Source organism: Melozone crissalis, unplaced genomic scaffold, assembly GCF_028551555.1.
Source record: "Melozone crissalis strain CALT ecotype California unplaced genomic scaffold, PUWL_Pcris_2 ptg000029l_1, whole genome shotgun sequence".
NCBI lineage: Eukaryota > Metazoa > Chordata > Aves > Passeriformes > Passerellidae > Melozone > Melozone crissalis.
The window spans coordinates 11,686,822-11,700,751 of record NW_026535807.1 but is presented as its reverse complement, the minus strand read 5'-3'; the positions used below and the strand labels follow the sequence as shown (position 1 = coordinate 11,700,751).

At 56.1% G+C, this 13,930-nt stretch overlaps 2 protein-coding genes across 2 annotated transcripts; one reads left to right on the top strand and one right to left on the bottom strand.

Moving 5' to 3' along the window:
- Positions 1 to 1,443: 1,443 nt before the first annotated feature.
- On the top strand, positions 1,444 to 3,085 carry LOC128939725 (histone H2A type 2-B). The gene is made up of 2 exons (XM_054280871.1): positions 1,444 to 1,481; positions 1,553 to 3,085. Exon 2 carries the CDS (start codon positions 1,618 to 1,620, stop codon positions 1,996 to 1,998), a length of 381 nt encoding a protein of 126 aa, XP_054136846.1. The 5' UTR covers positions 1,444 to 1,481; positions 1,553 to 1,617; the 3' UTR covers positions 1,999 to 3,085.
- Positions 3,086 to 6,907: 3,822 nt separating this feature from the next.
- On the bottom strand, positions 6,908 to 8,055 carry LOC128939724 (histone H1.10). Its single transcript, XM_054280870.1, has one exon. It carries the CDS (start codon positions 7,987 to 7,989, stop codon positions 7,333 to 7,335), a length of 657 nt encoding a protein of 218 aa, XP_054136845.1. The 5' UTR covers positions 7,990 to 8,055; the 3' UTR covers positions 6,908 to 7,332.
- Between the last annotated feature and the right edge of the window lie 5,875 nt (positions 8,056 to 13,930).

Here is a 13,930-nt window from a genome sequence, read left to right as displayed (position 1 = left end):
AGCACCTTCCCACTGCTGAGCTCTCGGGGTCTGAGCTCTGCAAGGCCGTGTTGGTGGATTGTCTATTTGCCAGTGGTAAATATTCCCTGAGGAGTGATTCTGGGGCTCCTCTAGAGTCATCTGTCCCTGGGGAGCTGCAAGGGTGGCTGTACCTGAAATGTGTCCCTGGGGGGGGACAGCAGAGCCAGCGCAGGAGCCACAGGATGGACACTTGGGGAGACCCAAGTGCTCTTGGAATGAAATCTGCCCCTGAATCCCTCTGAATCCCTCGTGTGCTCCGGAGGCAGCTGAGTGCTGGTTTCATGACTTAGGGGAAGCTGGGATTAGGATTTCTATCCAGAGAGCCTGTTGCTAGCTGGCTCCTCATCGCTCTCACCGTGACTTGAGGCAAGAGAATCACTGTATTAGCAGCTCCTGGCAGAACAGACCTTCGGCTGCTGGCACTGTCACCTTGATGCCTGTCCTTGCAGGAGCCACAACGGGAGGTTCCTCTCCCTGCCTGCCCCTTGCTGTTCCAGCATGAGCTGCTCAGCTGCCCCAGCCTAGTCAGTGCTAACTGCAGATGAAGCTTTTCTAAAGGTCACCAGCTCATCTGGAATTCATTTCAGGTCTCCAATTGCTGTGGAGGGAGTGAAGATGCTGAGCACGAGTGGAGGGATGCTCAACTTTCCCAGCTCTTGAGAACATAATCCTTCCCCTGGGGATGCAGGGGTGATGCAAAGGCACAGGGTACAGGTTATCTCCCTCCAGACTGTGAGCACCACCAGCATGGCCAAAAAACCCCCTACACTGAGTGTTTAATGAGGATGTGTTATTGCTGAGCTACATCACCCTTAAACTGGAGTCTGGCTGCTCACCCAAGGCTGTTTGAGGCAGTTCCTCTAACCTGGTGCAGCAATGACCACAATCAACCCGGCCTGTCCACAGAAACTGGTTTGGGAGAAACTTTCCCCTTTGATACCTGAGGAGACAAGGGAGGGTGGTACTCGCTGGGGGTTGCCCTCCCTATCGAGGGTTCTTTCCCCATAGCATCGCCCTCGCTCGCAGACTTTGGTACTCTCCCAGGAGAGACATCCCGCTGACCAAGGAAGGGCCCGGGGGTTTGGCCAAGGCAAACGGGCACGGCTGCCGAGACACCCACGGGCGCTCGGGCCAACACCCGTTCCTCCATCCTGGGCCCCGAGGCCGCCAGAAGGAGCTGCAGGGTGCAGGAGCTCCGGCGGGCCCCGGGGCTGACCGAGCGCAGGCAGAGCCGCCTCGCCGCCCGCCCTAGGCGCCGGCCCGCGGCGGAGCCGGGGCGCTGGGAGCCCTATGCAAATCAGGGATCGGCACGATAACCAATCAGCGCCGTGGCGGCAGCGGCGCTGGCCAATGGGAGGCGGCGTGCGGCGGGCGGGCGGCGATATCCGCGGCGCGGCGGCGGCGGGCCGGGCAGTGCGGCGGCGGGCGGCGCGCAGCGCGGAGCGGCGGGAGCGCTTGCGGTAAGGGCGGCGCGGCGCGGGCGGGGACGGCGCGGGCCCCGCGCGGTGTAACTGCGTTTGTCTCCCCGCAGGCGCCGGGACCCTCTGTGCGGGCGCTGCTCGAGAGGCGGGGGCGAGGGGCTGCTGCCTGCCGGCCATGTCGGGCCGGGGGAAGTCCGGCGGAAAGGCGCGGGCCAAGGCCAAGTCGCGCTCGTCGCGGGCCGGGCTGCAGTTCCCCGTGGGGCGGGTGCACAGGCTGCTGCGCAAGGGTAACTACGCGGAGCGGGTGGGCGCCGGGGCGCCGGTGTACCTGGCGGCCGTGCTGGAGTACCTGTCGGCTGAGATCCTGGAGCTGGCGGGCAACGCGGCCCGCGACAACAAGAAGACGCGCATCATCCCGCGGCACCTGCAGCTCGCCATCCGCAACGACGAGGAGCTCAACAAGCTGCTGGGCGGCGTGACCATCGCCCAGGGCGGCGTCCTGCCCAACATCCAGGCCGTGCTGCTGCCCAAGAAGACGCAGAGCTCCAAGAAGTGAGCGCTGCCCCCCGTCCCCCCGCCCCCAGCTCCCTTGTCACCACTGCCTCGCCTCTCCTCCCGCCGGGGCTGCGGTTCCCCGTCCTGCCCCTCAGCCCTGGCCGGGTGGTGAGCCCTGGCAGCACCCACCAGCCCTTCACTGCCCCTCTGGCCTGGGCCGTGGCACGGTGCTGGGTGAGCATGGGTGAGGTCAGGCCCTGCTTGTGCCCCCACTCTGCCTCTCTTCCCCCTGGAAGAAGTGGTGTTGGAGGAGGCAGCTGGGTCGCAGTTGCTGGCAGCGGTGACATCTGGAGCCGTGCGGTTGGGTCACGATGCAGAGCTGCCGGTAGCTGCTGAGCATTGGTGTAGCTGGCCCAGGGATGGACGCGGGCACCCCCGGCTGCCTCTCCCCTCCGCCAGCCCCGGGACCGTGCAGGGCCCCCCCTGCTCGCCCCGGTGTGCGCTCGCTGCTGCCGTGCCCCCGCCTCCATCCTCAGCAATGCCATCCTGGCCGCACTGCAGCTGCGAGGGCAGGGGGCTGGAAAACGTGAAGAGGAGAAAAAGTTTCTCCATTGGCAAGGAGTGGCTGTTAGTCTTAGTTTTGTTCATGGTAAAACTAGTGCATTGCCTACTGTAAAGAAGCTTTAGTCCTATTTATTTTAAGGTCTCTATTTTTGGGTACATCCCTGTAAAGCCGCCTCCCCGCAGCTCCGTGGCTCGGTGGGTGCTCGGTGTTCCCACAGCCGTGGGTCCCGGTGCAGGGTGGGGTGGAGGCTGCGGTGACAAATCCCCTCGGAGAGCGTCGCAAGGTCAGGCGCCCGCCGGGAGCGGGAGCTGCCATCTTCTGCCATGGCTCCCCTCCTCTCCCAGCTGCACAAGCCCTTCGTCTCGCTGAGAGCTGCCCTGTACCCTGGTTGCACTTCTGGAAATTACATACTCTGTCTCTTTTTTTGTTGTTGTTGTTTGTTTGTTTGTTCAGCACTATTTCTGGCTCTGAGAAATAAAAGTGATGATGATATCTGTTAACTGTAACCCTTTATGGATTAATATTTCTTTTGAAAAGCACTAGAGTTTGTATTAAAGCCCACTCCTGGCTAGTGCCATGTTTATTTCCTGGCTGTGTGGCTAATGTTGAGCATGGGGGCAGGATAGCTGTCCCGTGACCCCGTGAATAGGTGATGCAGAGACAGCTTTCCTGCTTCTGTGAGGCTGATACTCGTGTGCATGCAGCAGTGTCGAGGCAGTCCCACCTAGACCTTCATCACATGGTTTTTAAGTAAAAAAAAAAAAAGAGTATCTTCTATTTATGTGCTGTAAGTAGCATGTTCAACCTATTGAATCATCTGTTAATCTTGTGGATGAAGTATCTTACCCTGGATCTGAGTTTAATGTTACCTAGAGTAGAACCTGGATGCTTGTCAGCTGGTTAATGCAGGGGTTTTCCATTGGGGTGTGTGGGAGCGGTGTGTGCATTGGTGTGGTGCTGATGGGGGTCTGGGGGTGTCCCACCGTCCCACTGGGGTGGGGACAGCAGGGCACAGCCCCCCTGCAGCAGCACAGCCCCCTGGGAGCTCTCTGCCTCCTGCAGGCTGTTGCCATCAGCCAGGTGGGGATGAGCGGGTTCCTTCCTGCTGCCCCGTATCCTAGTGTCTGTATCCTAGTGTCTTGTTCTCTCCCTCTTGTTTTCTCCAGGACCAGCATTCTGTAAACCTGAGAGTGCTTTGTATTTCTTAGAAAAATGCAGAACTTGTGATTCTGAAAAGAATGGTGCAAACCTGGTATCTGATTAAACTGGTTCCCTGTTGAATACTCTTACATGTGCTGTGTCTTGTCACCTCACCAAACCCAGGGGATCTGGCAGGCTCTGGTGTCTGGGCTCTGTGTTCTCCAAGGAGAAGGACTGGTAAAGCACCAGACAGCACCACTGCCAGCCTGTGGGTTTGCCCTTCACTCAGACAGAGCCTTTTCCTACCCTGGGAGAGGATAATGCTGCTGTGTGGTTCCTTTCCCTGCTGTGGGGATGCCACACTGCCTGCTTGCTCTGTCACAAGTGCCAGGAACCTTCAGCTGCTCCTGCCTGGATGCAGGGGAGGCGGAGGAGTGAGGCTGGACCCAGGACCCTCCCCAGAGCTAAGGTGCTCCAGGAGCCTTTGGGTGACCTTGCAGAGATGAGAAAATTCCCTTCAGAGATCCTGGAGGGAAGGAAGGAGCCTGGAGCTGCAAGGCTGTTTGTTACCCTCACACGCTCCCCTTTGTTGGACGTTCCCAGGTGGCTGTTCTGGAGGCTGCTCTGCACCAGTGCTGTGCCCTGTTTGGGTGTTAGGGAGGAATAAGGGTTGTGGGAAGCTTGGATGGCTCCCAGTGGTGCTAGGTTGGTCTGTGCAGGGCTGTAGGAGGTGTGGGTGCAGGGCAGTGTCAGCAGCTGCTCTGCCAGCACAGGCTCTGCTGCCCAGTGCTTGCAGCCTCCCTGGGTGCTGTGTGACCCTGCTGTGACCGGGTGCTGGTGGCACACCGTGCCCTCCACACTGAGCTCCAGCCGGGTTCTGAGCTGCCTCTGCTGGCATGTGACAGCCCAGCTGGGAAAGCTGGGATGGTGCAAGGCAGACCGAAGGAAATCCTGTCTGTCACAGCAAGCATGGCTGAAGTGCTTGGCCTTTATCACCTCGTAAACTTCACAGCTGAACACTGTTGTGACCGGCAGATTTGGAAATCTTGGTCTTTACTATAAAGTTGGAATAAATGTGGTCACTGTCAAGCCTGCAGCTTCAGGGACAGGTCCTGTCCTTTCTGGAGGGCTGACACTGTTCCTGGCTCTTCTGAATGCTTCAGAGCACCAGAGCTCCTGTGAAGGACTTGGCTGAGCAGAGCCTTCCCCAGAGGTCAGGTGAGCCTGGAAGGGTCTCTTGGTCTGTGCTTCCCTTAAGGAGAGGGCTGGGAGGCAGCAGGATTGTTCCCTTGGGTACCTGAAGCTGGGTTGAGCACAGACTGGGAGCTGAAAGCTGCCGGCTGTGGGAGGCTGCTGTGCATCACCACGTGCAGCACAGTCTCTGCCAGCTGTGTCCCTCAGCTCTGGCATTGGATGAGATGAGTCACTGCCTCTTCAAAGTCCCCAGGGCTTGGGTTTCTCTCCAGAGTCTGCTCCTCAAGGTTGGCAGCACCCAGGGGAGCTCACTCAGGGATGCCCCAGCATCATGGCTCTGGCAGGGCCAGCCTGTGAGGTAAGGCAGCTCCAGCTGGATTGGCACAGTGTCACCCTGCTGCCTTCCCTGTGCTGGGCAGCTGGAGGGTCACTGCCTTGTTTCTGCCTTTATCTGCCCACAGGAACGTGCCTGCTGTTCTGCCTGGTTAGTTCGCCATGCAGAGGAGAGCTGAGAGCTGAGCTGGGCTTGGTTTAACCTTCCCTCCTGGGGAGCAGGGTGGCCCCTGTACCCCTGTGTCCCAGCCCCTGGTGAGGGCATCCCCTCTGATCCTCCCAAAGCTGCAGCTACTGGCTCAGGACACAGAGCAGGGCAGTGCCAGAATTTAGCAGATGTGTCCCAGGCTTGCAGTGGGCCAGCAGGATGGGGCCTGCTGCTCCTGAATACAGGCCTGGAGGGAGGCTGCAGCCTCTGGCACACCAGGGCTGGTCTCTTCCAGGAGCATGGCTGCCTTCTCCTCTGGATTAGCAAAAGGACATTTCTTCAGGGACTAAAACTTGCTTCCCTTCTCCGTGCTTGTTCTGCAGGGAACAAAGGGATAACGCAGGCCTGACTGGGGCCCTGAGGAAGGGGCTGTGCTTCCCCAGGGGTGCTGAAAGGACTGGTGTGACAGTCCCTAGGCCCCTCTGGCTGCTGTCCCTGTCACCTGCTCCCGGGGAATGCTGGATGGGCCTGATCCATGCTGTGTTCCCTAGCACCGGGAACACGTCGATGCTCCAGCACAGGGCTGGAGCATCCCTCGGGCAGTGCTGCTGCTGAAACTCTCCCTGGCTGTGTCAGCAGCGGGGCAGGACCGTGCTGTGGGGTGGGAGCTGCGGCGATGGCAGCGCTGCCAGGGCTCACCCAGCCGGCCTGGCGGTCCCTGCACCCCTCCGTGCCCCGCTCCCCACCCCGTGCTCGGGGCCGGGCTGCCCCTGCTTGTCCCCTCTGCGGCAGCCCCGGGGCACGCAGGGCGATGAGCCTGCTCGTCCCTCGGTGCCTCCCGTAGCCGGCAGAACAAGATGGCCCAGATCCCGCCGGGATTTACGCAACCGCGCGGGGCCGCTATAAATAGACAGCGCCGGGGGGGCGCCGGCTGTGCCCGGCTGCTGCTCCTGCTGCGGGACCGGGGAACGCTCTCGGCCGGAGAGGGGCGAGGGCCGTGCCCCGGGAGCTGCCCTGTCCAACCGGGTGCTGCGGGGGATCGGTACCGGCTGTGGGGGTGTGTGTGCTGCCCGTGTCCGCCGGGGCTGCCCCCGCCTCGCTGCTCCGGGAGCGCAGCTGCGCAACCATCGCACTCCTGCCCTGCCTCCATGGCGGGGACCCTCCTTCCTCTGCTCCTGTCCCCCACTCGGAGCGGGGTGCGGGCTCTGCGCATCGGCACCCGCACGGACCCCGAACAGAAGGAAAGCCCCCCTGGGACCAGCCCCCTTCCTGCCCGGTCCCTGACGCCTGCAGGCAGGGAGCACACGGGAGAGTCGTTTTGTACCAATTTATTTGAAACGACGATAAATGAAAAGGAAAAAAAAAAAAAAAGAAACCAAAAAACGACCCCACTAACCCAAACCCTCCCCACCCTCCCACCCCAGACCCATACAAAAACATTAAAGGCCATTGCAGGTGCGGCCGGCGGCCGCCAGAGGGCGCCGCTCCCGCGCGCCGGGCCGTTGCCATGGCGGCGGGGCCGCTTGCGGGCCGCCAGGGGGCGCCCCGGCCCTATGGTGCGGCCGCGAGAGGGCGGCGGGGGGGGCGGGGCCAGGCGGGGCGCGCGCGGGCGGCGGGAGCGGGACCGGCCCACGTGGCGCGGGGGGGCCCCGTGCAAAATGGCTGCTATGGAAACCGGGCGGGAAAAATCCCCGAGAACCGGGGGGACGGGGAGGGGGTGGGGGCCGGGAACCGTCTACAGGCGGGGAGGGGCACGGCCGAAAACAAAAGGGCGCGATCGGGGAAAAGCCGCGGAATGGGATGGGGGGAAAAGGGATGGACAAAATAAGGCGGCAGAGAAGGGGAAGGGGGGGCGCTGGGGCGGCCGCAGCCCCGCTCACCGCGCACGGCGGTGGCTGCGGAGGCGAGTCAGCAACACAAAGACAAAGCGGGTCCCCTGGGGTCTGTCCTCAGAGCAGTCTGTGCCGCGGGGCTCTCAGCCCGGAGGGCGGCGGGAGGCTCCCTGCGCCTCGGTCTCATGCCTTCCGGCTCTTGAGCGCCTTAGGCTTTGCCGACTTCTTCACCTTCTTGCCCCCGGGGGACGCGGCTCCCTTCTTGGTGGCCTTCTTGGCTTTGCCCTTGTCTTTCTTCGCCGCCGCGCTGCTGGCTCCCTTCTTGTGCGATTTCTTCTCGGGCTTCTTGCTCTTGGCCGCCGGCTTCTCCGCCCTCCGGGTCGAGGAGACCGTCGCCTTCTTGAGGGACTTGTGGGCGCTGTTGCCCGCGCCCCCCTCCCCGCCGCCTTCCAGCTTCTTCCTGTTGAGCTTGAAGGAGCCGTTGGCACCGGTGCCCTTGACCTGGAGCAGTGTGTCGTTCTGTACCAGTGCCTTGATTGAGTACTTCAGGTAAGTCCTGCCGTTCTGCTGGTCGAACCAAGCCACTTTCTTGGCCTCGTTATAGATCTTGGCCAGCGAGGAGCCATTGCGCTCCCCCAGCTTGCGGATCGTCTCCACCACTAGCTGGCTGTATTTGCCCGGCTGGTTCTTCTTCTTGTTGTTCTTCCTTTTCTTCGATGGCGACAACGAGGCGCCGCCGCCTCCTTTCGCCTTCTTAGCAGCCGCTTTCTTCTCTGGGGAGAGCGGCGCCTCCTCTGCCTCGGCCATGGGCAGATCGGTTTCTTCCAGGTCTACCGACATGGTGCGGGGAGTGGCGGGCCGCGGGCCGGCGCGGGGGCGGGCGGGGGCAGCGGCGGCGTGGCGGGGCCCGGCGAGCGCAGCGCGCTGTCTCGGCTCCACTCGGTGCGCGTTCTGCCGGGGCGGGCGCCGCCGCCGCCTCTTATATGGGCGCGGGGCGGACCACGTTGAGAACAACAACAGCCTGGTCCGCCGCCAGCCCCGTTTGTGCTTCTTGGGGCTCGCTCGCGGGGCCCCCGCGCCGCCGCCCGGCCCCCCCGCGCCGCCGCGCCCCCCCGGCCCGCGCCCGCCACCGCCCCCGCCGAGCGCCGCCCGAACACCCCCGCCCAGACTCTGGGGGCGCGGCCGGCGCGGCGGCGGCAGTGAGGAGGGGGGCGCCCAGTACGGCGGCGACTGGGGCCTCACCTCGGCTCCCCCGCCCACCGCCGGCGCCGTCACCCGCCGCCCAAGAGGGGCCTCCGCGGGCGGGGGGAGGCGGCGGGGCCCGGGGGGCGGTGGCGGCGGCGCTGGCCCTGGGTTCTCCGGAGGGAACTAACACAGGCGACGCCCTCCCGCGGCCGCCGGCAGCAGCGCCGAGATGCCCCGCCGTGGCCGGGGGTCCCCGCCCCTGCGACTGGGGCCATCCCCCCACCGACCCTCACCCCCTGGTCAACGGGGGGAGGCCCCCGGGGGAGCCCTGCGTGCCCGGTGTGACCCTCCCCACTCCCGGCGGAGGATGCGAAAAGGGCGGCGGGGCCGGGGAGGGGCCGGGAATCCTCCCGAGCCGGCTCAGGGCCGTGTGTGCGGGGGGAGTGTGTGAATCGTGTCCGCCCCTGCAGCCTCTGCCTGCCGTGGTACCGGGGCGGGCGGGGGGCTCGAGCTCCGCTGCAGGCGCAGCTTCCATGGGCGGGGAGGAAGGGGGCAACAGCGATGCTCGGAACACCGCCCCCCCATCATTCTCCATAATTCACCCCATCACCCCAAACCCCACCGGGGAAACGCGGCTGAGGGGGAAGGGAGTGCGCGACGCCTCCCTGGCCGAGCCCCGGCGCTCCCCCCGCTCCGGGGAGTGGGATCCGTGCGCCCCCGCCGCGGGTGGGCCGGGACACGGGGCACGGGGCACAGGCACGGGGGCGTGCCCGGTTGTGCACACACCCCTGCACACTCACACACACACACAAATGCATACTCACACACGGGCACACCCACACACGCTGTCGCACCCGCCCCCTGCCCACGCACGCCGAGTCCGCACAGCCCCGCCGCCCTCCCTTCCTCCTCCTCCTCCCCTCTCCCCATCCCCGGCTCTCTCCGCCATTTCCCTCGCCCGCAGCCCCCGCCGCCGGCGGGACGAGTCCCCGCGGTCCCGGGGCTCCGGGGGCAGCAGGATCTGCCCAGCCGGGTCTGTGAGCCCATCCCGAAGCGCAGCGGGTGCCCTGTCCCCACCCCGAGCAGAGAGCCCCCGAACAGCGGGGCTGTGCCCCCCGGCAGCCGTGCCAGGCACCCTGCGATGAGTTCTGCCCGCCCCCGGAGCCGGCCGGCGCTCGGGCACGGAGAGGGCGCAGCCAGCCCCGGCATCCCCACCGGGAAACCCCCGGAGCACCGGGAGCATCGAGCAGCACCCCAGCACACCGCTGCCTCCGCCTGCACGGCTGCCACCGGGGGGTGAATGATGTGTGCGTGTTTGTAACATGCGGACACACACCTGCACTCGTGTAAATGTAACCCTGTGGCCGGGTGGAAGCTTACAGCAATGCCGGCTGTAGAGTGTGGTTGGTGTGTCTGTTGCGTCTGTTATATCTGATAGTTGTTGTTTAATGTAATAGCTACAGTAAATTTAAAATAAGTGTAAGTAAATGCATACACACAAAGACATAGTTATGTATTTGAAAATATTGACATAAACATATGAAAATTTAAGAACAATACACGTGTGTAGGTGGGTGGGTGTGCGAGCAGGGCTGGGCAGTGAGTGCCCCGATCCCAGCCCGGCTGTGTGGCTGGGAGCAGCACAGGGAGCCAGCACACCAACCCCCAGCACAGAGATACAGCGCTGTCAGTCAGGGCTGCTCTCCCTCCCCTCCAAGGACAGGGCAGGGAATGGAACACACACGTGGAAATATGTGTGTGTGAATAGAATGGGTGGGGGAGGCTGCTTGTGTGTGTGAGAGAGGGAGAAAATAGCCCGAACACACACAGACACACACACACACACACAACACACACACACACAAAAAACACACAGACACAGATACACACACACACACATACACAGACAGACACATACAGACACACAACACACACAGACATACACACACACACAGACAGACATTTTGTTCCCATATGAATGCACCCACATCTCCACACAAACACAAACACAGAGACACACAGACATTCTGTCCCCATATGAACACACACACATTCTGTCCCCACATGAACACACACACTTACATGGACACAGCCAGACTTGCTCACACACACAGCTCTCACATACATGCATGCACACACAGATATCTACAGAGGCAGTGTGAGAGGCTCACAGGCAGCTCTCTCTGGCTATATATACCCACACACTGGCATTTATAGAAACGGGATGAGAGCGAGCGTGCTGTTCAAACATTCTCACTGTGCACACACAGACATACATAATGTGTGCAATATGGACTGATCTGGGGACAAGCTCCCACACTCCTTTCTCCTGCCCCTCTGTGTGCACACAAATACATGCACACTATTCTCTCACACTATATACATCCATTAGGTGTGCATAGAGACACGGACTGAGAGCTGATCACACACATTATTCTCTCCTGCTGTCTATAAATACATGTGCATATATACCTGAGGAAAAGAGCAAGACCTATTGTCTCACACTATTGTCTCACACACATACATTTTCTATCACTCTCTCCCTGCCCTATATAATTGTATAATCTCTGTATAATTCTTTCTCAGTATGTGATACATTATGAAGAGAGAGAGCAAGCTTTTCTCACTCAGAACTGGCTCTGTATAGTGTACATGTGTACAGAGAGTGTTCTCTAATAATTATCTATATATTAATCTATACTATATAATTAGAGAAAGCATTGCTTATACATATTGTTCTCTGTTCATATATATGCATATATACCTCTATACTGAGCTGTTTTCACACATGACAGTCCTTTCTGTTCCTGTATAGATATGTATAATGCATATATATATATATATATATATATATATATATATATATACACACACACACACACACACCCCCTTATAGACACAGCTGTTAACACATAATTCTAAGAGAACATAGAGAGTTAGGGGAGAGCTGTTCACACACATAATTTGCTCAATACATGGGTATACATATACTATTTAGGGAGAAAGCTGCAACATTATATATATGTATATAAAAAATCTGTAAGAAAGCTGTAACAAATATATATGTTATATATATTATATGTTATATATGTTTTTATATATAAATAAATAAATATATGTACTTCTATATGTAGAGAGAGCCTGTTTTCTCACATAATTCTCTACATATTTATACATACAATATACATTATACATGTATAATTTGGGAGCCAGCACACACACAACTCTCTTGTTATATATAAATAAATGCACACACACACAAAGATCTTCACTCAGCAATAGTCTGTGTGAATAGTTCACACTAACAATAGTCTCTGTTCACACATATTGTCTCTTTTGCCATATCTGTAGATTTAGACATATATAAATAACAAAATGAGTGAGCAATCCATACACACAAACACAGTTTCCATGACTCTCCATCTCTTTGCACCCCCTCCATATAAACTCTCTGGGATACATCAATATATGCATATCTATGTACATATGGTGATATATTCTCTCTCCGTATGTACACACATGAGCAGAGCTAGCGAGAGCCATTCTCACACACAGGACTCTCTTGCCTTATATATGAGCATATAGATGCATAAATACATATTATACAGATTTCATGCACAGTTCTCACTCTGTATGGTACTTAAAGGGCTGTTAACACTCACAGTTCTCTTCCTCTCTTCCTGCACACAGATATACATATTTATATACCTGTATCTATAGAGAGACAGCTGTTCTTCCATACAATTACACAACTTTCTTGCTTCACACACGTGCACACACTCCATATATATACATATATATATATACATATATACTTAGATACTAGGGGGATGATCTAGCAGGTATGGTATTTATAAAGTATATTTCTATATTATATAGGCTATATATTTGTAGATGTGCATATATACACACACACTGAGAACTGTTTTCGCATACAACACTTTCTGATATATATTCTCTGCATACGTTCTCACCCATGAAATGCCCTTTTTTTGTAACAGACTATATACATACATATATTTGTGTATATATATATAAACTTCACACAGATAATTCTCTTTATATAGGCATATATACACATATAACAGGAGAAAGCACTGTGCACACTCATGTATTTTTATAGAGCAAGAACCTGTGAGCTGTTCACAAATGTGCATAATTCTCTCACTCCATGTGCCTACATAGATCTGTGTTTAGAAAGGGATGAGAGCTCTTTGCATACAAGTTCACCTGAAATATATTTATTTATTTATACATGCACACATAGGTATATATGCATCTACAGAGAGAGAGTTGTTCTCACACACACACTTTTCCCTTTCTATAAATATACACACACATATATGCACATATACTATATATGGAGGGCCGAGTAACCTGTTCATTCACCTCTCTCTGCATGGATGTGGATATGGATATTCACCAAGATTGCTCATACTAAGACACAATCTCTTTTGCTATATATCCACATATATATCAATACATAATTCTGTATATTATTACATATTTATATATATATATATATATATATATATAATTAGAGATATTCACACCCACACACTGTATCCTTAAAAATACACAATGCCCTTTTCTCTCCCTGCATGCACATACACATATATGTGAAATTGTTAATATACATAGAGTGAAATTGTGAGCTGCTCAGTCTTTCTCTTGCTGCACACACACACACCTATGTGTATGTGTACAAATATGAAGCACACATGCATTACCCACACACACAGAGCATTCCCTATGTCTCCAGCCACACACATTTTATTTAAACATTTACTTTAAAATGTAACTAATTCTTATATATGTAACTGATTGTTACATATATAAGAATTAGTTTGTGTCTGTTTGCTAATGTTCTTCCCATTTTTTTCCCCCAAGAAGGAAAGAAAGACCTACACAGAGCATGGTTATAAATACTCCCATCACATCCCTCCCCCTGTAAAAATGCATGTGGGGTATCTGTGTGTGTGTGTGTGTGTGTGTGTGAGAAGCTGTGGTGTCTCCCACCTCCCTTCTGCCCCCATATGTAATATCTGGGATGCATAAGCAGTGTGTGTGTGCATGTATTGATCTGGGCATATATTCTCTGCCTGCATGCATGTGTATATGGAGCAAGCACAAGGGAGCCAGTCATTCCCCCTCCCAACTCACACACAAATGTTCCCATATCCGTCTCTACATCCAATTTAATTAGATGTTTATTTATATGTCTGTATTTCCTTTCATTTTCTTTCTCTGTCTCCCTCCCCCTCCTCTCTTTCTCAAAGAAATATAAAAATAGCTAAACTACACATACAGAGCTGCATGTAAATGACCCTTTTATATAAAGACCAGACAGTAATAAAGAAATAATATGCAAATATATAAAAATATTTATATATATACAAAATAGACACAGAGAAGTGTATAAATAGTAAGAAAAATCTCTGCATGTAGACAAAGAGAAAAAACCCACACCCATAAAAATACAAGCATAAAATCATTTAAAATGTGTCTGAATGTGTGTGATCATCTCTGTCTCTCCATGTGTGGGGGCAGTAACTAACACACAGACATACACACCTTTGTATATGTGCATATCTAT

Excerpts from the sequence above, each read along its gene's own strand:
- LOC128939725 (XM_054280871.1), top strand. The coding sequence starts at position 1,618 with ATGTCGGGCCGGGGGAAGTCCGGCGGAAAGGCGCGGGCCAAGGCCAAG.
- LOC128939724 (XM_054280870.1), bottom strand. The coding sequence starts at position 7,989 with ATGTCGGTAGACCTGGAAGAAACCGATCTGCCCATGGCCGAGGCAGAG.